General features: G+C 42.0%; 1 protein-coding gene across 6 annotated transcripts in view; it reads left to right on the forward strand.

Moving 5' to 3' along the window:
• The window catches only part of DPF3 (double PHD fingers 3), a 157,132-nt gene that overhangs the window by 45,407 nt on the left and 85,786 nt on the right, over positions 1 to 25,939 (forward strand). For all 6 annotated transcript variants that reach the window (XM_042870297.1, XM_042870305.1, XM_042870326.1 and 3 more), the window contains one exon: positions 23,065 to 23,225. In XM_042870297.1, the coding sequence (XP_042726231.1) occupies positions 23,065 to 23,225 (161 nt within the window). The remainder of the gene's footprint in view (positions 1 to 23,064; positions 23,226 to 25,939) is intronic.

Genomic DNA, 25,939 nt, shown 5'->3' on the forward strand with positions numbered 1-25,939 from the left:
CCCCTTTCTAAATTACCATGCTGACAGCTTTTGCTGTGTAAGAACTTCTCTGAACACCACCTGGACTTGGGCAGAGCCCCTCACCCCCTGCCTTGCAGGACTTCACTGTGGGCTGGTTCACGCTTCTGCACCATTGCAAAGGTAGAGCTGGCGGTCACACAGCTGGTGGGCAGTATTGTCCTTCTTCAGAACCAGCAGCCTAGTTCCAATCTATTTCCAGCCTGTGGTTTTTCTCCCTCAAGCAGAGCAAATTGTACGTTTTCCTAGGTGCAAAGCAGTCCCTTCTAGCTCCCCACGCTTTTTGAGCTCAACAGGAGCCTGGATTCCTTCTTCACAAAGGCAAGACATTGCTACTTGTCCTGCATTCAGCAGTGCCACATGAGAACTCATCAGGAAACATCCTGCCTCTGTCTAGAGTAGAGGGTTCTGGGCCTGCGTGGACTCAGCAATCACTTTGAGCTTCCTCACAAGGGTAAGGTGCTGCCTGCTATGTGATCAGAGGTACCCTGACTAATATAAAGTGGGACATCTTGAGCCCCTTTCTGACTTTCCTCACTTGTTGAGGTCTGAAGCCATTAGGGAGCAAGTGGCCTGCAGTGGTCTGGTGCTACTGGGCCATGAGTAACTTGAATAACTGTTCAAATTGGCATTTCTTATCTGTTGGGCACAGCCAGCTTGCAGCTCATAGGACATGTGTCTGATCAAGCTACAGGCATAGAAGCTTTGTGAGGAACACAGCCTTGAGCACAGCTGTGCACAGGTGATACAGCAAGATCCTGCAGTAGCTGATCATTATTTTGCTAGTTGTTTTAATATTTGCCACTCACTTGGAGATGCAATGTGCTGGAGTGGGTGGGCATGCTCTGTGCAGGGAATCGAGCTCATTCTGTTCTACGGGTAGGAGCAGAGTCCACTTAGATGAGCACATGAAAAGGTGCTTCTCTGTTCATCTGCCTGTCTGCATGCCTCCTACTGGGCAGTCTGTGGATGATGAGACACAGTTGCTTACACTAGGTTGTCATAGTTACCTACACTTACAGAAAGAATCAAGGAGGAACCTTCAGATTTTGCAGATTTATGGGCTGCTCCACTCCTTTTTGTTGCTTTTAGGATGAGAGCAAAGTGTCTAATGCAACATAGAATCTCTTAAAAACAAATAGAACAAGCAAAAACCCCCAGTTCTGAGTCTTCTTTCCAGCATTCCCCCAACTCTGCATAATGCTACAAATGCAAGCAGCATGTTTTAAGCAGGTGTAGAGTTGTGCCTCACTGCTTCCTGTGTTTCACTACCTGCTATCAGATTGGAATGACGCTGCAGGTATTGAGTGCCTGTGTGTGCTTGGGAACACTTGATTATACATTCACTGGTTGCCAGCCCTTTGCTGTCCTTTGTCCAGCACTGGGGCTATGTCTCCATCCACCTTTCGTGTTTCTCTGCTTATACATGTGGTGCAGTAGTGCTTTGGGCTGAGCTCCTTTGCATCACATCCACCATGCTGTCAAAAGAGGATGTTTCAGTGCTGGAACTAATTACAGCATAGTGCCAAGAAATACATGAAAAGGGGAATTGTGTTTAAATCATCAAATCAAGGATAAGGAAAATCCATACAGACACGAAGAGAACATGAAATTTCCTCTTTGATGTTTTGTACTGGGAACGTTTCAATCTCTTTTTAAAACTCCTCCTCCACCTCTTTGCTTCTTATGGGATTGTATCCAATATTCCAATGTTCATGTAATGCCTTGACTTTGCTATCATTCTTCTCGGGGTAATTATAGGTTAGCATAATGTACCTATTGTTCTGTTCCACAAAGCAGCACTGTCATATGGATGGCAGGGGTGAGTGGGGGGGGGAATCTTTGTGTGTTCTCCTGCATCCACACTGTCTTTAATTTGTGTTCTTTCTAGTTTGTTTTGTTTTGTTTTTTTTTTTTTTTACTGTTTTTTCCTGTCCTATAGTGAATGCTGAGCACTTTCCCTTCTCAAATAGCTGGTCTTCGTCTCTTTTTCCAGTTACACCAGTGCTGTTTTTCAGTTTTAGCTGAGATCATTCATATGATGGCAGGTTTGCCTTTCAGATGAAAACATCATGAAGGCTCAAGTACAGAGCTATCAGCATTTGCAGAGAAAGCAGGCAGATTATTCTTTCCAAGACCTTATCAGTTGAGTGTCTTATATTATCTTGCAGGATTTTTCCTAGATTCAGAAAGAGGAAAAAATTCTTGCTGAGTCCAGAGACTCCATTCTGCATTTAGGCCTTGCTGCACAAGGCAGTGCACAAACAAGTACCAACAAAGTCCCTGCCTCTGAGTGCTCACACATTTCTCTCTAACAGGGTTTGTCTTTGCCCTCCAGGTGCAGGTGTGGGAGACTGCTGTTGAGTATTGTAAAGTGTTCTTGATGCTGGGGCTGCTTTTTTTTTTTTTTTTCTAGGCAGGATGCTGACCAGTGATAACTGGGTGCTTGAAAAATATAAAAGAAAGGCTGAAGAGAGCTAGTTAAATCTTCACTGTTGTACCCAAGAGATAAACGTTGGGTCATAATTGGTTGAGAAGCTGTGTAATCAGTTGCTCAGTTTCTATTGTTGCCGCCTCCAAGATAAATAATACTCAGGGCTGGGGCAGTGTTTTAGCCAATGAGACTGTATAAGCAAGTAGGTTCATCTTGATTAGCTGCTGTTTATTTTACTGAAAAATGCTTTTTGCCTTTGAGTCAAATGAGTGGTCTACAGAGACGGCTCCTGACTAGTCCATCAAAAGAGAACAACAGTGAGGCATTTCTTTCTTTTCAGAACTTCACACAACTTCCTCCTCTTTGAATGTGGCTTTACCAGTATGATGAAATGGGGAACCTCCAAACTATAGCATTCTAAAAGCATTTTGTTGTAAGAGAGGAAATTACAGACTTCAGAAACTTGGATTACAAAGCCTCTGCTATCAGTGAGTGCACCTTGAGTACCTTAGTCCTCCTCAAAGCACCTGCTGGAATGAGGGCTGCAGAGAAGGACCTGGGTATCCTGGTAGGCATCAGGTTGATCACAAGCCAGCAAAAAAGGCCCATGGTATCTTGGAGTATATTGAAAAGGGTGTAGTCAGCAGGTGGAGTATGGTGATCCTTCCACTCTACTCTGCCCTGCTGAGGACATATTGGAGTACTGTGTCCAGTTCTGGGCTTGTTAGTTCAAGAAAGATGGAACTTCTACAGGGAGTCCAGTGAAGGGCTGTGAAGATGATAAGGGATCTGGAACATCTCCCTTACAAGGAAAGACTGAGAAAGCTGGGGATATTCAGCCCAGAGAAGAGAAGACTGAGAGGAGATCTTATCAATGCTTATAAATATCTGATGAGTAGGAATTACATGGATGGGGCCAGTCTCTTTTCAGTGGTGCCTAAGGGACAACAGGCACAAACTGGAGTCTAGGAGGTTCCGTACAAATACAAAGAACTTCTTTCCTTTGAGGGTGATAGAGCAGTGGAATAAATGCCTGGAGGGTCTCTGGAGTCTCCTTCTCTAGAGATATTGAAGACCTGCCTGGATGTGTGTGCAACCTACCCTAGGGAACCTGCTTTAGCAGAAGGGTTGGCCTAGATGACCTCCAGAGGTTCCTTCCAACCTTTATGATTCTGGGATTCTGTGTTATTCAACTATGTGCAACTTTCCTCCTAGAAAATAGGACAAAAGCATGCTCAGAGGTCAGAGCTTTCCTTTCTCTTCTGCAAAATTTGGGCTTCCTCTTTATCCTGATGCACAAAGCCAAAACACAGCATTAATTTGAATGTATCTTCTAAAATTCTTTGCATGAGTTCTGAAAAACAGTCTGGCAGGTTCATCCAACATTGTTCTTGCTAGATTGTTCTGTGAAGCTATTAAAATCTGCAATGTCTTTGCACACCTCTGTGGATTTGCAAATCTGAAAAAAGCACAGTGTCCATGCATGTATATGGAGAAAAAGGCACTGGGGGATGAAAGCGGACTTCTTGCTGTGTCCCTATAGCATGTGAGCTTTTTAAAAACAAAATCTATTTTGTAGTGATAACTTGTAGAACTGTGTCTCCAAAACAAAAGAACTAACACAGATGCATGATTTGGCAAGCCGCAAATATTTAGGAGCCAACCTTTCACCCTGGTGTAACTCCATGGACTTCAAGGGAATTACAGTAGTGGCAGTGAGTTTTGCCTAAGATTCCTTCGACAAAAAATGTTTTGTATCTAGTGTCCTGAGTAATGTCAAATGAGACTTGATGTTTTAGAAGTGGATGAGATCTTGTGCAGCAGTACAACATGCTGAGACGTACACGCGTGAGTACGTGTGCACGTGCCTGGACTGTTTTATGGGGATGTTCCCAGCACTGGTGTATTTGCAAGCCAGCTCTGAATGTGATGTGTGTGTGCTGGAGAAGTGTGAGGATGCTCCTTGCAATTTGCTTTCTGCTTGCCTGTTGTATTTTTCCTTTGCATCTTGAAGTGGAAATCACAGGTTAATCCCAGTCAAATTCTGTAAATGATTGGCACTGTTGGACAGGACTCAGAAAAATCCAACCCTCTGGCTTAAGCATATTTACATACCACAGGTCATTACAAGTTGGTGCTTACCTTTGTATTTGTTCCCACATACGAAAGCGTGGATTTTGGTTCATTTTTCTCTTTTAATATTTCTTTTTTCTAGGTAACTTTTTTTTTTTTAAATTAAAAAAAATGATCTCCATGGTTCCTGACATCTGCTGCAGTCATTCTTGCTGGCTCAAAAAGGACACCTAGAGAAGAAGAGAGAGCAGCCTGGCTGTAGCCTCTTGTTTCTCTTCTATAGGCCCCCACCCTGTACCCTCCTGGGTCTGCAATCCACTAACTAGCTCCTCCTGACTCCAGCTGTCGTTTTTGCTTTTTATCTACTGCTCTCTCAAAGCACCAAATGTCATCTCTTGTTGTTCCCTTAGCTGGGGTCACAGGCTCCTTTATGTGCCTTACTCTGATCAAAGATTTTTAACTGGGAATGAGAGGGGTAATCAACTGCATGGTTGGGGAAGGAGAAAGATTAAATCTGAGAATTGCCACTGATTGCCCCACGTGAAGAACAGTGGCTAACAAAACACATGCTATCATTATGCTCTTATGATTATTTTATTCCCTTAGTGACAGTAAAATGCAGTCTGTAGCAGAAAGGTAGGACAAGGTCCATTCTTGCTTTAGTCCTGTGGTTTTCATTGGGGTGGAACTAGGAAAATCTAGATTTACAGTGAAGAGCAACTCATCTTTTCAGACCCTCTTCTTTACAGATTTCAAGAAAGGGAGAAAATAAATCAAAGGTGGTTTTCTTTTAAGTTTAGTAGCCATTTTTGTTCAAATAGGGCAGCCATTTTTGTTTCCAATCTTAACTCTAGCTGTGGAGGAAATAATTGATGGTGTGTTGGGATGTGACTTCTGTTGTGTCCTGACACTTCCATTTAGTCAGCCAGTTTTGGAAACTACTGCCTATATAGAAGTGGGGTCAGGAGGGATTGCCAGTGCTGTGTCAGTCTCTGCTGATCGTTTGGTTTATTGAAGGCAGAATCAAGCTCCAGAGACTGCAGCAGATTGCAAACTGTTAAATTTAATAGCGAAACCCAAGAAGAAAAAACACTCAACACAGGCTAAATGATGAGAATCACCTTTGGATTGATTAATTACTTTAATTTTAGTGGTCTAAACTGTCTCCTTCGATACATTCTCTTTAAAGTCCTGTCAGGCCCTCTAAAATGCCTTCTGCTGTTACAGAGCTGTAGGAGAATCAGGACACTTTGTATTGTTCTCCCTCTTACACTGATGGAGGGCAAAAGTACTTTGAAGAATGAATTCAGCCCTATTCCAGAAGATCACTTTTTTTGCAAAAGATGAACAGGCTGTATTTAGAATTTGTTTGATTAAAGGAGACCTGGTTTGTGGGGAATAGTGCTCTGAGCTCAAATTGCCAGGTTTTGATGGGATCTGTGTTTGGGACTAGTACACTAGTGTCATTCCAAATTTATTCTCTAAGCATTTGATAGTGGTTTTTGTTAATGCTTTCAAAATGTGTTCCTTTCTTATCAAGTCCAGCTCATAGAAGCCAGGAATTACATGAACATTTCATTCTGTTAGCAGTAATTTTTGTTTCTACTGGTTGTAGAATTAAGGATCAGATGTAATCTATCAGTTCAGAAACAGGACTTAACTCAAAATTGTTTATGTGGTTTGGTTAGGAAATGTAATAGGTATTTGTAAACCTGCAGTGCCAAGTGCAGGTGGAGTGGGAAGAAATGGGAAGAAAGATGGGAATATTAGGATAAAAGACTTCTCCACAATAAATCTAGCATTAAGCTTCTGGAACTTGAACTTCATCCCCTTACTTGTTTTTCTTTTTAAAATAGGAGATGTGCCTGAATTTAAACTCTAAGTTGGGACCTATTTGTAAAGGATTAAGTCACATGCTAAGTTGTGGAACTCCAGGATCTAGAAAGATGAGGAGTCATGCCTGACCTGAATATTCTGCCTTCCTCTACAATGGTGTTTCAGCTCTAGCATTTAAGTGTGCCTTTTTTATACAGTATTGAGGCCCAATCATCCCATGTGTACAGTGATCTGGAAAAAAAAGAATCAATAAGAGGAGTTCACAATCCTAGGGATACTGGTCAGCTTCCTTCCTGGACTCTTCTTTTATATTTCCCTGTAGCATGGGATGAATCTGGGACATCATCTCACAAATCCTTTGGAACTGTGCATGCTCTAGAACACTGCTTATGTCCTTGACCTTTTTTTTATCTTTCTGGAGCAGATTACAGTACCTGAGATTCCTGATCTTTTTATAGATCTTTTCCTGGAGCTGCTGGGTCTTTCAGTTTGTCATTTCCAGATCTATGGTGTTCAAAGTCCCAAAGTCCCTGCTGTGTGCTGTGTGCTGTTCCATTTACCACTCCCTTCTTACTCTTTACTTGCCATCTTTCCTCCCATATTCAAGTCTCTCATTCCCAGTGGTACTGCGATTTTGTTCAGCGGGTGCTGCTATTAACGGCAACAGTGGACTGATTTGGATTGGCACCTGTCTTTTCAACCCATCAGGTTTTAAACAAATCCCTCAATGTGTAGGCAAATTCTTACACTGAAGCTATGGCCTCATGCTTATTCCACCTCAAGCAGTCTTTTTCCTGAGCAGAGTGCAAAATACTAGTGGAAATTAGGATGTAGTGCTCAGTGCATGCAAACTTGAATGCCAAGAAAATGCGTGATTTTCATGTTTCTGAAGTTCACGCTCAGGCCTTAAACCTAACCCACAGTTAAATCGTAATTTGGCTTAATTTACCTATCACTGCACTATTGAACTGCAGTATCAAAAACACTGTAGTGTTTTAGAAAAGTCAGGTTGTACTTTTTCTGCTTACACTATATATATATATTTTAATGTGATGTTGTTGTTCTCAGGCATATTGACAGTTGTAACCACATAGAAAGATTACTATGGTAGCCGGTTTGATCCTTCGGAACTTAATGTAAACATGTATTTCAGGTGTGTCTGTAACATGTAACCCCAAAAGAAACCGTATGGAATCAAAGCTCTGTAGTTTCTGTTGTTTTCAGAATGCTAACAGCTCTCTAAAAAGTGGATATTGTTAGAACTGAGTCATCTTCCTTCTGCAGGATTGCAAGTTCTAGGACTGTTCTCCAGTATTTTATCAGAGTTTTCTCTTTTATGCATGCACCGCAAATATTCTGAACAGTGTCAGATTTTGGATATTAAAAACATGTTAACATTCAAATCCTCATGGAATTTTTGCCACAGGTTCTCACCATGTGCTGCTATGCTTTCCAGCTCTTTCTCCGGCTTTGCATGCACCAGGCAGAACTGAGAAACTTCATCAGCTGATGGATAAATGCTTGAAGGGTAAAATGGAGTAGAAGCTGCTCAACTGAATTGCAGCAGGCAGAATGATGCTGATTGAAGGCATAGATGCCAGTTGTTTATTCTTTTTCCTCTAGTATACTTTGCATTTCTCCTCCTTCCTTCAATCTTTTGTCCTATTAGACCAGAAGAAAGAGTACAAGTGAGTGCCGTTTGTAGGTCATTCCAAAAGTAATTCCAGCTATTTTTCCATAAAACCACGAAAGATACAAAGAGCACAATAACAAAGAGCTACGAAATGCTGTTTTTCAACAGTTACCATTAGCAAATCTCCACAGATGAATTGATCAAGACGTTCTTCATTTCATGTTGTGACAGCTGTGCATGGCCAACTGGAATGTGGCTTGTCTTTCACGTTGCTGTTGCCACTGCTTAAATGTACCATGCACTACCTCACACTGCTCACATCCACTGTTTGATCTCCATAAAAGTTCAGCAAATGTCAATGAATGTATCAGTGGGTGCCATTTTTTTCTGCATGAAGGAATTCATTGCCACACCTTTGCTTCATATGTACTTCCATGTCAGATGCCATTTGGTCAGTCTGCCCCTCGGCTGTTGTCTGTTGCATGGCAATGGAATGTAGTGGAATATTGGTGGGAAGGTTCAGCCTCTACTGCCATGTCACCACCATCTGCATCCAATATCATGGGCCAACATAATAAGATAGGAGGCATTACTTTTGAAGTAGCCTGCCTATATTGTGTAAGTATATCATATGTTTTCACCTGAACTACTTTTTGGCAAGAAGTCAAATGAAAAGCAAGGGAAGAGATTCTCCAGCTCTTCATTGCCCTCCCTTACAACAGAAATGTCCTGTGAGTGATTGTATCTAGTCATAAAAACATCAAACAAATAAAGCAGGCATGCTTTGCATTCAGAAAACAAATGTGAGTTTCTATAGCTCCTCCACAGTAAAATGCTCAATTTCAAGTCTTGCACTGCAGCTTTATAACAAGAATTTCCGTGTAGTGGTGATTCACTTGTAAGTATGTACAGTCCATCTATGTACAGACATCACTATAGATTAGTGATAGTCAAACCTGAAAAGTTTGGTTCTGGAATGGACTCAGAGGAAGTGACATAATCACTCAGGTGTGGTGACCTGCTGCTTTGCTGTGATGGGCTTTGTTGTTTCATCATTGTTGTAGCATGAGGATGATTAGTGTGTAGAACTCCGCAATTGTATCTTCTTCTGAGCCACTCTGATTGCTGGTAAAATAAGTTGTTTCCCATCTTCCTGTCTTTCTGCCTCTCTCTCTTTGGCTGCATCAAAGAATAAAGAACTGCCCCAAGTGCTCTGAAATAATGGCTAAGCCTTCTTGTAAGTTGAGAAATGAGGCTCAGATTCCACCAGAATCCACATGTGATGTTTTAAGGAACTCAAGTAGAGCATTGCTGAGCTATGCAATACATGAGATTTTTTTTTTTCTGACTTCTGGGAAAATGTCCTGTGTTTCAATGGATCACACAGTGCTTTCTCATAATTCTCTTTATGCAGAGAACAATTCAGCATGTAATGATCTTGTGTATGTTACACAAAAACTTCTCTGAACAAAGAATCTCTGAAGGGCTTTTCTCTCATAACTCTCAAGGAAGATGATGAGATTTTTTTTTTTTTTTTTTTTTTTTTTAGTATTCAATGCATATGACTTCTGGTTCTCTCTGGGAGTGTGCATTTGGAGAAAAAGGAGATGGTTATTCTGTTATGCATGTGCTAGAGCCAGCAATGTGACTGTCAGTGAGCAGCATTTCAGCTAGCCATAACTGAGAACCCTCATATGAGGGTAGATGAGAGGAGTCAGAGCACTTGACTTCTGTATGCACCAAGAGGATGTACCTGAGGTCTCAGAAGTGGGATACTTTCATACCATCCAAATATTGTAACCTTCTGGCAGATCATTCCTCTTTCTTCCCTTCTCTGCTCCTGCCAATAGATGGGCTCTTCTCTTCCTCTTCCATTGCTGTAGACCTGTTTTTCTTCTCCTAGTGAATTGGCATTCACGTTCAGCATTCAAGTGCTTTAGGCCACAGCCCTGAGGGGTGGGAACCATATCTTGGATCTACCCCCAAGACAGAGTGGAGCCAGTGAAAATGGGTCTTTTTAAATTGTGTGGTGACAAGTCTTTTTTTTTTTTTCTTTCCTTTTTCTTCCCAGAGGATAGCTGGGGAAATTTGCTGTGCCAAATGCCTGGAACATATTTTTTCTCCTCTTCTTCCCCCTTCAAAACAGAAAGAATACTTTATACTGTGAAATGTGTTAATTGGAGAACATAAATCCAAACCTACTGTGCAGTATTGCTGGGCCTGGGCACCTATTGAAGTTGAACGAGGGAAGAACAGCTTTCTCTTGCCCTTCCCTGTTATGCTCTCTCTGTATCAGACTCTTTTTTTGTGGTAGAGTCTTGCTTCAGATGAGGATGTGGGAATGTCAGTTAGGGTGTGTGTGTTGGCCCAAAGCTCTCTCTGGACTGAAAGCAATATGTGGCTCCTTTAAAGTAGTGCAGCCAGAGTGAAGCACAGACATTCTCCCAGGGCAAAGTTAGTTGTACTGCCAGTATAGGAAAAGGAATTCCTCTGGGTACCTGTCAGAAGTGGCTGAAAGCCCTTTTGAGGCAAATTCATGCTGCAGCAGAGATTTGATTGTCCATGTGCTGTGACTGTCTGCTTCTGGGTTGATGACAGGGTCCTACGTAGGAAGATATATGACTTTTTTTCTTCATATCAGGCCTGATGTTCTGTCAGAACTTTATGATGAAGTGTTTCTTTATGATTACTGACTGGTTGAAGAGATGTCTCATTATATCCAGAGCAGAGCAGAAGCAGAGGAGAGTCCTTCTCCCTGTCCTAGCTATGGTGCTAGGAATAACTAAGTGCCAGTCAGCTTGTACAGGATGTAATAGAGTCCCTTACAAAAAATCTAACGTAAGAAGGCTGTGATCTGAGCGTGAATGGGAGTGTGATAACCTACCAAGTGTAATAACCCATACTTTAGTTCATCTGAAGTGGTTCTGGAGTGAGTGCAGGAAGTAAAAGCTTCTCTTTGGCACTGATACTTTGGGAAGAAAAGCAAATCGCATAATGGAATAAAGTTTGGGAGAGTAACAGGAAAAGAACTTAGCCCTGCAAATTCCAAAAGTTTATTAAAACAAATACTGACTTGCAGATAATAATGCTTCTCATGATGGTGCAAGACCTATGTTCATCCTTCAGCTCTGGATAACGTAACACTACTAGAGGAGGTATCTTATCTTGCTCTAATATCTTACTGCTTTTGCTCACAAGCTCATCAGTGTGTGTGGAGCATTAAGCATTAAAACTCCTTTATTTTTATCAGCTTCACCAGTCCTTGCTAATGTGGCACTAAAAATATAGGAAAAACCACTTTCTTCTGCTTTGAGAGATGGGATGAAAGGCTAGAGGAGGTGGATGATGATTGTATGAGCAATGCAGGTCAGGTTGCTAGTGGATTTCTCTTATAAGATAAGCGAGAGTCCTCTGAAAGGTAATTATTGGAGAGCATAAATTCTTGAGATAACCTGTCCAAGAAGAAATACTGACAGGAGCACAGGCCATGTGTTAAAGGCTAGCCATTACTCCAGGGCAACGGGCTAACCTCTGTGTCTTGTTTTTTTCTGTAACCTCTCCTTGCACTGACAGTTGACTCCCTCAATTCATTTCCTTCAGCTACTTGCCAATCTCATCCTGGTCCACTTTATTTCCATGTCCAAATTCTTATTCAGTCATTGTCTTTGCTTGTCACTGCTACTGCTGTGTTCAGGTAAGTTTTATACTAAGTCTGAAAAAAAAGAAAGTTTGCTCTTGTGAGCTGTCTTTTCCAGATTTTGGTGTAGAATAGCTTCAGCTATCATTCAGGGCTGATGTAGAATCAGCTTTGCTTCTGAATGAAGAAGATCCATTGGATTGCAGTTGGAGAAGGAAATCTTTTAGTGTGAGAAAACAAATTTCAGAAGAAAAGATGAAACAACACAGGGAAATCAGAAAAGGATCTTCTGTTTTCCTATGGCTTTGTTTTGTAAACTGGGTGTATCTCATCTGTAATGCAGAGATACTGATATCTACCCAGTTTGTATTTCTACTGGTTGATTGATTAATGACTGTCTCATGATGCCTCAATTACACTTCTGTGAACTACAGCTTTAACTACTCCGGTGCATTACATCCCAGAAGGAAAATGAAAGTAAAGCAGGGCTCTGGCTAGTTCCAGATAGGAAGACGTTACAAACTGACCTGAACTTGCTTGTCCTCATGCTTGTAAGACCTCATCTAAGAGCACAATGATGCATGTGCTGTCTGCTCAGCTGTCAACTCTGTTCAGCAAGGCATTCAAGTATCTGTAGGACTTCGAATTGAAGTGGACGTGTGCATTCAATGAAGCACTTTGCTGAATTGGGATCCAATGCTTGGTCACGTGCGGGGTGAGTCTCAGAACACACGTGGGGATCTCTTGCCCCAGCGTGACTGGGATATGCATTAAGCAAATGGTGTCTTAAGAAGAGTGAAGCTGTTAAACAAGGAAAGTCAGTGTATAGGGCAACGTCTATCACATACTTGAATTTTTGAAAGCTTCTTGTGGTGAGTGCTTTTGTTTTTTTGTTTATTTGGTTTTTTGGACATTGGGCAGTTCCTCTTAGATGCTACGCAAGTATCCACACAAATGACGACACCAGTGTGTGAAATATTATTCCAAAGTTGAAACAGTGTGTCTTCTAGTGACTTTTTTCTGCTTCCTTGGGAATCTGCTCCAAGCGCAGAACATCTTGTGCCTAACCTTTCAGTTAGTTGAAGTATGCTCTTAATAGGTTATGGTTGGACTTGATGATCTTTAAGGTCTTTTCCAACTTGAGCAATTCTATGATTCTTTTTGCTGAGGGAACTGTGAGATGATGTGCTGGAGGACTCAACACATCTGTTCCATCTCTTCTAACTTTCTCTGTTCCTTTTTGAGCAGTAAGAATGATACCTTAGCAGAAGAATGCCCATAATCTGCCCTGCTTCCATTTGCAGGTAGAACTGGGGAAGAAAGTGAGAAAAGGAAATATAATGTGCAGTTCATTTGTGAATTACGCTGTATTACCTGAGTTAAGTGCATCCCTGCTGTACGTTTATACAAATAAGAGAATGATTGTTCCTATGATTTCTAGAGAAATAATAACTCAAGGAAACGTAACCTTAATTATCTAGAGAATAGAAAATATGATTTCTATTGTAAGCATTTTAAGGTGATGAATGATTATTAACTGGATAGAGTAGATTGTATTGTGTTATGTTTGTGTTCTATTTGTTGTACATACTGTGAGGATTGAGGAATGGAAAGTGCTACCCATTCCAGTTTAGTAACATTATCTATTTAAATCTTGACTATTGCTGAGATTTTTTTCCAAGACAAAGTAGACTATAGCAATTATGTGGTTTTATTCCTGATCTGTATAAGTCTCTGTTTCCTTTCTACTTAAGTGATCACCTGAGTAATATGGCTTGTTTCCTGTATCAGGGTTTCCTTTGCATTAGGAGATACAAGGTTCCCACAGAAGAATTAGCTCACTAGCTGTTTCTAGTCAAGAGACAAAAAGCAGCTAAAAAGTTGATGCAACTTCAGTGGTTCTTTTTTTTTTTGTGGTAGGGAAGCTTGCTTGTGCCTGTCATTTTCCTAAATATGGCGCCTGTATTTATATACTAAATAGCTGTGCAAGGTGTGAGGGAAATCCCAGCCAGAAAACTTCCAGGAGGGCTGATGAAGGTCCTTCAGAGCAGCACCTTATTTCAGAGATTTGACAGTTACAAGTGTGATGCAGCTAGAAATGCAGACCCTCCTGCTCTTTCATCTCTGCCTGTGGAGGCCTGATAAAGACACATGACTTCATGAAAGATGATCTACATGGAGATGCATGGAGAGGAATGCTATTGTCAGCTTAGCTGGTGACATGTGGGCAGATGATGTAATTGTGGTGGTAGGGAAAAACTTCCCTTTTATATGTGCTGTGTCTCCCTGGAGGGCTGTGCTGCCTGGGTGTCAGAACAGCCCTGCTCCAGTTGCTGCTGCTGTGGATGGGCTTCTTCCCACTACAAACAATTGTGCTGCTTGAAACCTTACTCAGCTGGTTGTACTGTTGGAGACCTCCTCTGGTGGCAACTGGGGCTGTGGGAGCTTGCTCTCAGCCTCTTCAGGCAATGCCAGCTGGGTTTACTCAGAGATGGAGTGGCCACGCTGAAATGGATCAGGGAGCACTTGCACAGTTATTGCTACTGGTAGATTGTGCAGGTGTAGTAAGCTGTAGGAGATGTGCAGTAAAAAGCAGCAAGGTGGGTGGGAAGGGGCAATATTTTTATCCAGCACAGCTAGAACTAGAAGAGGATGCCTCTTCATGGTCTGAGAATCCTTTAGTACAGATATTGCCTAAAGCAATCTGAAGGATTTATTAGCAAAGTAAGTGTTGGGCGTTACCCTGTTCTGCAGGTGAGCTACTGAAGTTACCGAGGGAGTCCAAGCATAGTCATTTGCAGAACACTCACTTCGTGGCTCTCAGGAGCCAGGCCAAGTAATAGATAGTGGGCTTTACTAATTCATCTTTCTACTAGATGTACGAATACAGAAGACAGGCCAAGTGTGGGATATCAGAATGGAGATTTGAATGAATGGACTTTGTCTTGGACTATATTGGACTCTAAAACCATGAATGCACAAAGCTAAACAGATGTCTGGTGGCCCCAAGTGCCAGCAGCTGAAATCTTTAAAATATCTTTTTAAAATCCCTTGGATGTTGTCATGTCCAATCTAATACCACTGCTGAAGTTTTTATTAGTTCATTCTTTTAGTAATTGGAGAGAATTTTTGACCTTTTGGGGAAGGTTGGGACCAAGCTGAATTCTGACTACTGTCCTCAGACACAGAAAGAGGTCTGGGTTATTACCTTTCTCACCTGCTGTTCTTTTAATTGGATGATGCTGTGTCTCTTTAAAACAGAAACCTTGGCCTGAGAAAGAATAGTTGCTCTGAGATATCCCCAGGGAGTCTGCCTCTGAGATTAACCTAATTGGTCACTCTGCTGACTCTAATAGAGGTTGTATGCAATGTCTGACTCTGGAAATACCTTAGATGATTTGCTGTATGACATGGAAGCTGCTGCTATTATCTCTCCATGGAAATGGAAGAAAACTAAGAGGAGAAGTGGACAAATTACAATACTGCAGTCAGTCACAGCCCTGTATATTTGAATAGGGCTGAGGAATTTATCTTCTGAAATAGGTAACCTGAGCACACTTCATCTTGTGTCATACCTGTTATATCTAGTCAACAGCAGTGCATGTTAAATGCTGGGCATAGTGATTGAGTCTTTTTGGTCCTGAGAGCAGAACATTGCTGTGGGTCTTGTGTGGAGCTGTGTGCAACTGCAGGAGAAAATGAACACCTCTAGCTCTGATTCTCCCCCCTGAATAGAGATTGCAGAAGCCCATGACTCTAAAGCCAGATGTGGCCTGCAAGCTATTGTGAGTGAAGTCCTCGGATGTACCATGCTCCTCTTGACAGTGTTAGCTTATACTGATGTTTCTTTTTCTTTAAATGGAAATGCTGACAGAGCTGTTGTACTTCCATGATACATACTCAGATCAATTTCACCTACACTGTAAGCTCTGCCTACTTTTTGTCATCTTAATTCAGAGACAGGTTTTTTTGGGGTTTTTTTTTTTTTTTTTTTGGGATGAGATATCTATAGTTTCACACTGAATTAAGTTACAGTGTGAGACTGTTTTCAGAGTAGTGAATTCAGCTCACACAGTGAAGCCAGGCTCTCTGTTACGATTCAGCTTCACACCATGATTCAATAAGTGAGAAGTTGGTAGATCCTGGCCCTAACTTGCCACTAGGGATTTCTGCCCCACCAAGAGGAAGTCTGTGGATAAATGCCAGACAAAAAGGATTCCTTTTCCTTCTACATCTCAGCAATGGACTGCTGCAAGTGCTTGGAGGAGAATGCTGCAAAATCTCACTTTGTTTTTTCATTGATCAAGGATTGAACCTAGACTTGCAGCTCAAGGATCTTTTTGACTCATGTAGCGACTGGGCTGTGCCAGTGCTGACTCAGAAATGTGCTGTTGACTGTCTAATGGCTCCTGATCTCTTGCACCACATACAGTCTGTGCACCTGGCACAGTCCTTTTGAACAATTGCTTGACAGCTTTTCTGTTTTCACCTGGCTGTATCACTTCTTCCACAGAAAGCCATTACCTGTTCTTACGAATCTTACCATGTGTTTGTCTGTTGAGCATCATTGTTTGCTTGAGTCTGTATCCTGCTTTTTGGTCCATTTTGTGTTTTTTATCTGCTACTTAAATAATTCTGCTAGTACTGTTTTTCTTTCTCTGACTCCCATGCTTGGGAAAGTTGTACAGATCTCTTTATGAGCATCAGGTGCAACTGTCTGATATGTACAGGAATGAAACAGATGTATGAGCTCTAGCTCTTGGAGAGTTTAGGATAGGCAGGGGTACATGTACATGGGTCTTTATAAAACAGTCAAGTTTACATTAAAATATGAAGGCCTGGAAAGTCTGAGTCATTCTGTGTTCCATCTGGAAATCCTGTTTTGCCTTCACTCACATTCACACACTACATCATTAGAGGATGTTGTGCAGTGACAGTGTTGACTGACCACTATGAGAAAATGGAATTCACACGTTCATGTACTTTCTGCCTCACTCTTGGAGCTTGTGGTAGGATTTTGAACATCTCTTATGCTTCACCTAACATTATTCAAGTCATTCTGTTCTTCAGTTGTATCTTGTTATCCTACCTCTCTGAAATTGCAAAGGGTATATGATTGTAGAGTTTAGGTGCTGCCCATATATTAGAAAATGCAGAATACACATAGAGGTTGGGCCCAGCCAGTGCTGTTTAATATTTAACAATGGTCTGATACTTTCTGTATATGCCGTATTTTCTCTTCTCTCTTTGGATGACTGTTACCATCTTGCAATGTAATGTGAGCATGAGCAGTGAGCACAGTTCTTTCCTCTGCGAGGATGCTCCAAGCTGTGAGCTTGTGCTGTCTAAAAGCACTGCAGGAGACTGGTGGATGCTGTGCTCTGCTAAGCACAGAGTTCCAGTTGTATATGCTGTTCCTGCTCCAGAAAGAAGAAATTTTTCAAATGGCTTGAGCTTATCCCACTGCACAAAAAAACCCAAACCAAAACAAAAAAACCCCCAAACATCAGTGCTTGAGTGCATGAGGAAAATGGATGAGTGCAGACTGGGGTGTACTGATCTCTTAGACTTGCTTCGTGGTGTAGTAGGCACCACACTTTTGCAACTAGCTGTGTCTGTTGCTCATCTGGCTTAAGGCAGAAAATCATAGTAGTCTAGATGTGAAAACATGTGAGCGTAGCCAGACCACCACCTGGAAACAGAATTATGCTGACTGGAGTGAGAGAGAGAGAAAGGGAGGCCCTTTTGATGATCGAGTCTATTAGGTTGTCCACATTAGCCTGTCTTTGAATAGTAAGTATTATTAGCTCACAGTTTGCAACATTTACCACTTCCAGCCATCCTTGCTGCTCTCTCTTACGGCTTCTACCTGCGCCAACCACAATATCCTTGCTCTCAATGCTGAGAGGTCTTGGAAGAGTGCTGAATGAGTAAGGGGGAAAGGATACATAAAGCTTTGTGTCATCAACATAATGTGGCTTACATTGCTACCCATATCACTTCATCCTATTCTCTGGAGGTTTTGCGTAGGTATTAAATAGAAGAGTTGGAATAATTGAACTTTGTGGCATCCTTCATCTCAAGGCTTACGGAGACCAGCAGTGACCTGACAGCAGCCTTGTGGGGTCTGCTGGAAGAGTCTTGTACAGCCAGCGTGGTGCAAGCCTCAGCAGCACTTGCCAGGACGTGTGGTTGGTCAGTGGTACCTCATGGTCTGCTGTGTCAGTGGCAGCTGATAGGTTGGGTGCATGACTCCCTTGTCCCTGCTTATCTTTGTGAGGAGGCCCAAGACTGCACTTGTGCTTTGTTTCCAGGCTGATTCATGAATGTCTCGGGAAGGAGAGTCTGGGTTATCTTCTGACTCAGCATTTCTTTGCTTGTTTCCCACCATGCTTCCCAGATCTTGCCCAGTTTGAAACTGAGTGGCTGTGATCCTGAAGAACGATTTCCGATTCAAAATCGCAATGTCAAATGATTTTAAATGTAAGACCGGAGGCTAAAAGTATGGTTACACGTCTTTACTGAGTCCTCTTCTTTTCTAGATTCTAATCTAAAGCGTGATAGGCAGTGAAGGAAGGATGCACCTAGATGCTTCCTATTTTGCAGCTTTTTAAGAAGGTGTGATGCACTCAGGTAGCCTGGGCTTTGCAGACGAGGATTGTGGAGAGCTGGTTTGCCTCTTTTTGGGCCCTCATAAACAGGAGGAGCTCTGAAACTGTTGTCCTAAAGTGTAGTTCTTGGTCCTTATTGTTATAGGATGGGCGTATAGACCAGGCCAGTACTTGTTGGTTATGGTTTAAGGCATGCCTAGGCAGAAGGATGTCACTAGGTACTGTACAAAAAGAAGCAGTATGTCAGAGTCTGCTCAGAAATCCTGTAGTCTAGGCAGAGACAAAGGTTGAGGAAAAAAAGGTTCTTCACTGACTGTCGTAAGGTGGCCTGACTCCTTGTTAGAAAACCTCTGTTTCTTAACATTTAAAAAGACAGTGACCTAATGAAAATCTCAGGGGTTGCTCCTCCATCTTAGTACATCTCTTTTGCTGGAGACTACCTGCTAAGCTGCACAGGTCTGCACCAGCCTCATATTCCTGTGCCAAGCACCCAAGTGCTGCCATGCTTCAAGTTCTTAGAGTGTTTGCTTCACTCCGACTGCACTTCTACTGCTCCAAGCCAGTTGTTTAGTTCTGGTACCACCCCTTTCCACCAGAATAGAGTCCCTCTCTCCCAGTGGAGAAAGACTCCTCTTGAAAATGGATGCTTATATGCAATTTTGCAGATTTTTAACAGCATAAGCTGTTCTTTTCCAACTGGGACAGCTTTATTAGTCAGTGAGAACCGAGTTATTTCAGTGTCCTGTGGCTGGAATGTAAAAGCAAAACTTGCATGTATCCCAGCAGTGTCACCTGTTGCATTGGTCCACTCAGGGTTTCACTTGGCAGAAACCTGCAGGGTTTCATTTGTGTTCTTTTTGCAGTGTGCTGAAAACTTCATTTTGTATTTCCAGTTGTGCTATATTCAGTGTGATTTGCATCCCTTGACCAACAGTAATTTGTCTGCTCCTTGATTTTCTCCCAACACTGTTGAAATCTATGTGTATGATGATGATGATGATTTTGTATTGTGAATATAAATCTAGACAAGTCAGTGTGACCTGTCTCTCCCATGTCCAAAGGGAAGAATTGACCCTTGCAGTCAGTCACAGCACAGCACTGAGTCATACATACTTTTCATGAAAATAATGCAGAAATTCCCCATAGTTTTTACAGATATTTTTTCAGGAGATGAAGTGTAAGTCTTCTTTGGCAACACAACTTGGGAAAACTAAGAAGCTTGTAACACCAGATCATTAATTTTTCTGACGTATGATACACTTTTCACTATTAATGTCTGTTTATTTTTTTTTCTCTTCATGTGTTTCATTCAAACTCAGCTGATCTGTTTGGGTTCCACTTGACCTCCTGTGCTCACCGGTCTTATCCCCACCCTTGACTGTTCTCCACTTCCACTGTAAATCGTCCGGGAGGGAGCTGAGTCTTATCCCACCTCTGTGACTCTACAGTGACCAGTGCAATAGGGTCTTTTCTGCACCATTCCTAATACCACTTTCTACTTTTCCTGCGTAACACAGAATATACTCTGTTTGAATATTTAACACCACGTAGAAAACAAGGAAAAAAAAAATCAAAAGTTCCTTCAAAATGGGAACTGAAGTTTAGAATGAGATTTACTGTAGTGAAGAAAACGGTGGTAAAGGAAAACAACAACCAAACATCCAGAAGTAGTTGCAGGGAAGCTGTTTTCCACAGGGATATGACTGTCCTAGGGAAATACAGTTTCCTTGCTTTCCAGTATTTGATTGTTTGTTCTTTTTATTTTAATTCCATTCAGAATTAAATTCAAGACAAAGCCTCAGTGGTGCAGTACTTGAGTACTGGCTTTCCCAGTGAATAGTTAGGAGGTGAGTTCTTGATTGTGCTCACTGTAGTGGAGCTAAAGCAAGCTTTCCTGAAGTACAGTGGTGACTAAATGCTTATCCTAGATTGTTATCTTTCTCTAAGGCAAAAGGTGTGTATTTGTGATCCTTAAAATAAATGTGATGAAACAGTTAAGAGTACATAATTGTGTGAAGAATGAATTTGACACATTAACTTGGCAGCTTCTCTGGTCGTTAAACACATTGGGTTCTCAAAACCCCTTTTCTCCTACTTAAAAAATCTGAAATGTAATCTTACACCCTACTTGATGGTGTCACTGAAAGCCAAATATTTATCACTCAAAGATTTATAGTTACTTTCAGTCTTAGAAGGTGGAAAGTGCGGTCATCTCTGGCCAGATGTTGTATCTGGGTTTCTGACATGTCTTTTTCTTTTTTTTAATAAGTGTGCTTTGTGAGGTTTATATTCTAATGAATGGAGTAATTTTTGGCATAAAGAAACCTGTGCAGCAGTGACAGTTTGTTATCACACAGCTGTGCTCTTCCTTTCTCCTTGGAGTTTGTGAGCATCCCTGGCTTAATGTAGGGGAATCTGACTTAGCTCTGCGGAAGCTGAAGCGTTTGAGGAAAGAGCTGTTAATCTTTGATCAGCTGGAGTCTCCTTGTTACTGATTTTGATTACACAAGTGTATGACTTTAATTACAGCTTTTAATAAGGTTCATTTCTTCCTAGCCATATTCTTTGTATAGTAGTGCAGCTTATCTTTTCTTCTTTCCCCTGCCCCCCTTCCTTCCTCTGCTGTCTTTAATGGAAAAATGCGGTTGAGGTCATTGTGGGTGATTCTGCATCCAGAGGTGTGGTGAAGTTGCAAGAACTGTGGCCCTGTGACGAAAGCTGAGGGCCACAGTTCTTGTAACCTCACCACACAGAGGCATCCCTCTGCACTGCCACCTCCCACAGCTCAGTCCTCTTGTGCAGCTCAGAGCTCTCTTTTCCAGACCCTCTACACCAGTCGCTGCCTGGGACTGGTGCTCACTGGTCAGGGACAGGGCTGCAAGATGCTAAATTCAAACAGGCACGTGCTGTATGGAACAGCTTAACAACCTTTGGAAAATCTATGTAGCCAAAAGGTGCACTGGCTCCCAGGTGTAATTCTTGCCTGTTGGGGACTGTCTTATTTTCTCCCTTCTGGATGTTCTGAAATGCAGCAGCTGAAATCATTGCATCATGAATGAACATAGCAGACATCACCAGTCCGTGGTGCTCATTCCACACCTAGAGCTTTGGCATGCTGGTCTGCCTGCATCTGTTACAGAAGTAACCTGGTGGCAGCTTTGTGGAGGACTTTTGGACTTGTAATTGTGAATAATTGAGATGTGGCTTAAAACACAAGAAAATGCTCTTTTTCCCCATAAGTAATATTTTGTCTTTGGAACTCATTGCCCCACCATGGTTTAGGTGTGAAAAATAAAGATGGGGTGAAGTCAGTTGAATACATTCACAGAAGAAAGATTCATCAAATCTCTTAACTTTATCCACGATTGGGTGACTTGACACTTGAGAACTGGTTATCAGAAATGAGAAGGAGGAGCCAGAGATTCCTGCCTCTGTTTTTTTGTTCTTCAGTAAGTCTCTGATATCAGCCCCTATCAACAAAAAGATAGTGTACCGATACGGCCCATGGAGAAAGAGTATTGCTCCCATGAACGTTATGATGTGGAAATGACAAGTGACATAAAAAATGTGTATCAGACTGTCAAACACAGCAAAATAGTGATTTGCACCAGTTTGGCATTTAGAGGCGTGCAAAAGGAGTACACTTTTAAAATGGCAGTTGTGCCTATGGAAGGGGGGGTAGTGGATAAACAGAACAGCAAAGGGAGCCTCTTTTATCTTTGTGTGTGCATCCCTCCAGCTCCCTTGCTGTGTGTTATACTCTTTTTGCACACTAATGAATATTGGAGTCAGTACAAGTTAAGCTGTATCTCATTCTGCTCCTTTTTTTCTAATGAACTTACCCCTGATGGGTAGCTTTCCTAGCTATTCATGTCACGACTGAATTTCACCTTGACAATAGATCAAGAATGAGGTGCAGCAGCATGGCCCACCTACTTGCTCCAGCATGACAGCTGCTTTGTGTCCTTAGGGTAGCTCTACTTTGATGCTTTTCCCTGTTTAGAACAATTTGGAGGGAGGATTTTGGTAATCTCCAGCAGGCAGAGTTTTTAAACCTTTCTCAAGGGAATTTGAAGATCCTACAGAATTTTTGAACCAATATTTATGAAACAAGTGACATTGTCTTTAGCTTGGTTCTTCCCACTGGGCTCCAGAACAAAGGATTTGCCATGCGGGATCTTACCAGCTGCTGTTGTAGCCTGCTGCTGTTGGTGCCTTAAACCCAATTGTGGAAAATTCTGGAATGGTGGAGAGGAAACATCTAGTGTAAGCGTTGCAGACATGGCTCTAGCTGTTAAAGGGTGTGTTTTCATGCTTCAGAAACAACAATAAGAAGACTGTGTCTTCTGCTCTTTTAGGTTCTTTGAACTAAGAAATGCTGGATTTAAGTTCTTCTAAACCTGTCTGGCTTTTTGGTTGTTCACAGTACTGTAGGAGTTGCTATAGCACAAAATGGACACGTTTGGTGTACTGACTTTGCTGGACTACAAACTACAGGGGAAGAAAGACAATAGAATGAGGTCACTGCTGTGTACGTGGTGCATGGCGCTGGGTCGGGGGCCAGTGTGGTTGCAGCATTTGTTCATCCAGTAGCTGTGCCTGCTGAAAAGATCTGTGCCTGTTTTCTAAGAGTATCGTCCTTTGATGACAGTTTCTGCATGATCTGCTTTGGTAGCGTATGGTGTCAGCCAGCTTTTCACATGTTCAGGGGAAGTTTTTGTGGTTGTCAGTTTGAATAAACCAACCGTATGCCCCCTTTTCCCTAGTCTTGTTTGAGGGGAAGAGCAACCTTTTCTAATCTCCGCCCTGTCTCTTTTGGCAGACTTGGGGACCAGTTCTACAAAGAAGCAATTGAGCACTGTCGCAGCTACAACTCCCGGCTGTGTGCTGAACGGAGTGTTCGCCTTCCCTTCCTGGACTCACAGACTGGAGTTGCTCAGAACAACTGCTACATCTGGATGGAGAAGCGGCACAGGGGACCAGGTTGGTAGCAGTGTGTGTGCATGCGCATGTCTGGAGGTCTGGCCACTGAGCCCCCATGGGATTTAATTAATAGAAACTCAAACCTGCTACAGGCCACGCAGAAGAGAAGCTGCCTAAACCTCTGTGCCTGCGGGGGATTTCCTTTGGTAACTGCAGAGAGCTGATCCTAATTATTCTCTCTTACCCGAAGAAGTGCCTGACATGGTAGTTTCTAAGACTGTATCACTGTAGCTCTTCTAATGCTATTGATCCCAGTCTGTAGAAGGCACAATGCCCTGTTCTAAGCAGGATTGAAATTATGTTCAGGGTGGAGAAGCGGAGGTGGAAGTCTCAGGTGAATGCTGAAAATAAAGGGTTGCATTAGGAAGTACATATAGTGGAGGTGAAATACAGGAGAGTCCAGCAACTGGAATGGACTTTGTTCTGATGATTAGAAATGTAGGTAAACTTCTAGTTCTATTTTGGACAAGTTTGGATATCAGCTCTGGAGTCTCAGTTTTCTCAGCTGCAGAAAAAAAATAATATACATCCTCAAAGACCTTTGGCTAAGTTTCTTTCCAATGGGGGAAAGGCCACCATTAGTTTAGCAGGCTTTGGTCAGTCTTTCCTTTGTTAGAATAAATCCATCTGAAATCCTTGTTTTGAAAGCAGAGGACAATCACCGGTTCAAAGGCTTGATGTTACTTCAACAGAAATCCTGAAACCCAGTGAAAATTTTGCTGGAGTATGGCTGAGTATCTGATCCACAGTTAGCACAGGCATGAATTTTCTGACAATACAGGAGTGGATTTGTGTTTTTTCTTCCCCCCTCCTCCCCAGTGCATACTGGAGATCCAGGTAGGAAGGGGTCAAGTGTACACAGGCACTGATCATGTGCACATATCCTTGTCAATTCCTGTAAACCATACTGGAAAAAAAAAAAGAAAACAAAAAATCCAACCTGGAACTGTGGATAGATGCAGGCTGCTGTTACCTCCTCCACTGGCTAACTCGCTGCAGCTGTAGCAGGAGGAACACAAAGGACACTTGCCTCCCCTCCTGTGAGCAGACTAGGAAAGCAACTCATGCCTCTGAAGGGTGCTTATCTGAAATGCTTCCTAGGATAGGAAGGGACATATCTAGGATAGAGGGACAGATCTTTGCGCTGCTCCTGTTCCTAAAATACTCAAAGTAGGTGTTCTATGGTCTTGCAGTACCACCAGAAAGATGTAGCAAAATGCAGCCACTTCTGTTGCAGGAGACAGCAGGTGTTTTACCAGCGTTAAATATATCCTAAGAATATCTCAGCTGCCAAAACTACTTCAGTAATCTGAGACTGCTAAATGTGGTTTATGACCACATTAAATTTTTTTTTTTAAATCTAAAATCTCCTAATTCCTAAGAGTTTTTTTTTTTTCAAAAGTTTGTTTTTTTTTTTTTTTTTTTTTTTTTTTCTCCTTTTTTATTTTTTCTTTTTGGTTAATCACTTTGGCTCTGCAATTTTTGTTCTTGTAACATCAGGTTATGAGTAAGGTGCTGCTTTTTAAGCCTTGTGAGCTCAGTAATAAACACGTATACATCCACTATATACACAAATGATGTTTTGGCAAGAGCGCTTGCTACAAAGATAAGCAAACATAGTATTGTGTAGGTCTCATTGGTGTCTCTGCACTTAGAGAGGAAATCATCCTAGAAGAGTTACAGCATCACACCAGGAGCCAAGAGCTCTGTCACTAGTTCTCTGGACAACGTTTGGCAAATGCAGTGTGCAAATCTTTTTGCTCACTTCTGATACTGAACTTTTCTGTGGCTTCCCCTGCAAAAGAGTCAGTGGCTCCAGTGGGAACTAATGGTAGAACATTCCTCATAGAGAGTCTTAAGTGAATCAGGCTTTCTGCATTTGTTGCAGCCACCAAATCTGATGCTTTTGTTATTTTAATTTAGAATAATCAGTGCAAAATGAAGCAGTCCTCCTCCCCCATATTTGCTTTCCTCTTTCTTGATTTTTATTAGCCCTTTTAGTGCTCCCTTGGGTCTCTTTGCATCATCTATTTCTTGTAGTATCGTTATGGTGGGTCAAAGCATCCTTGTTTAGTTTTAGCGTCCCTGTTTTCAGGCTATAGACATTGTACTTATGCTCATACTGAACATCTCCAAGAATTCTTTGTCAGCCACCGTAGTATCCATCTTGTGTGCTATGTTCATTGCCATTTACTATCCATAACATGAAAAACTGCATAAAGACAAATGGCAAAGCTCCAGGAACTATTTTCTTTTACAGAGAGTTTGAAAAACAGAGGAGAGTTGGGATCTCAGTCTATTAACCTGGTTTCTCACCATCCTCTTTGTTAAAGGAGTCAGAAAACTGCATTTCATGATAAACAGTTCAGGGTTAATTTCACACAATACTGCACATAACTCCCTCCCTCTTCTCTCCTCCTCCCCCAGCCTTTCACAAGAGCTTTGAGTTATGGCTCTCCTACACTAATGAGATAAACAACATAACTCACTGCAGGTTCTGCTATTTCCTCTATAAGCAAATGGTTGGAACCTTCTCTGGTTGCCCTATAAGGCCCCAGAGGGAGAGACAGCTCAGCTAGGACTGAAGACAAGACAGTAAGACATGCATAAGTGTTATTTCTATATGCCCTGCCAGATCAACTGTGCAGGGGCTAGATTCTGTTCAGAACAGACCCTTTTTTTTATTGCTTCTCCTCTGTGTAAACAGTCGATGG

Source organism: Lagopus leucura, unplaced genomic scaffold (genome assembly GCF_019238085.1).
Source record: "Lagopus leucura isolate 7727_CA_CO unplaced genomic scaffold, USGS_WTPT01 Super-Scaffold_1, whole genome shotgun sequence".
Lineage (NCBI taxonomy): Eukaryota > Metazoa > Chordata > Aves > Galliformes > Phasianidae > Lagopus > Lagopus leucura.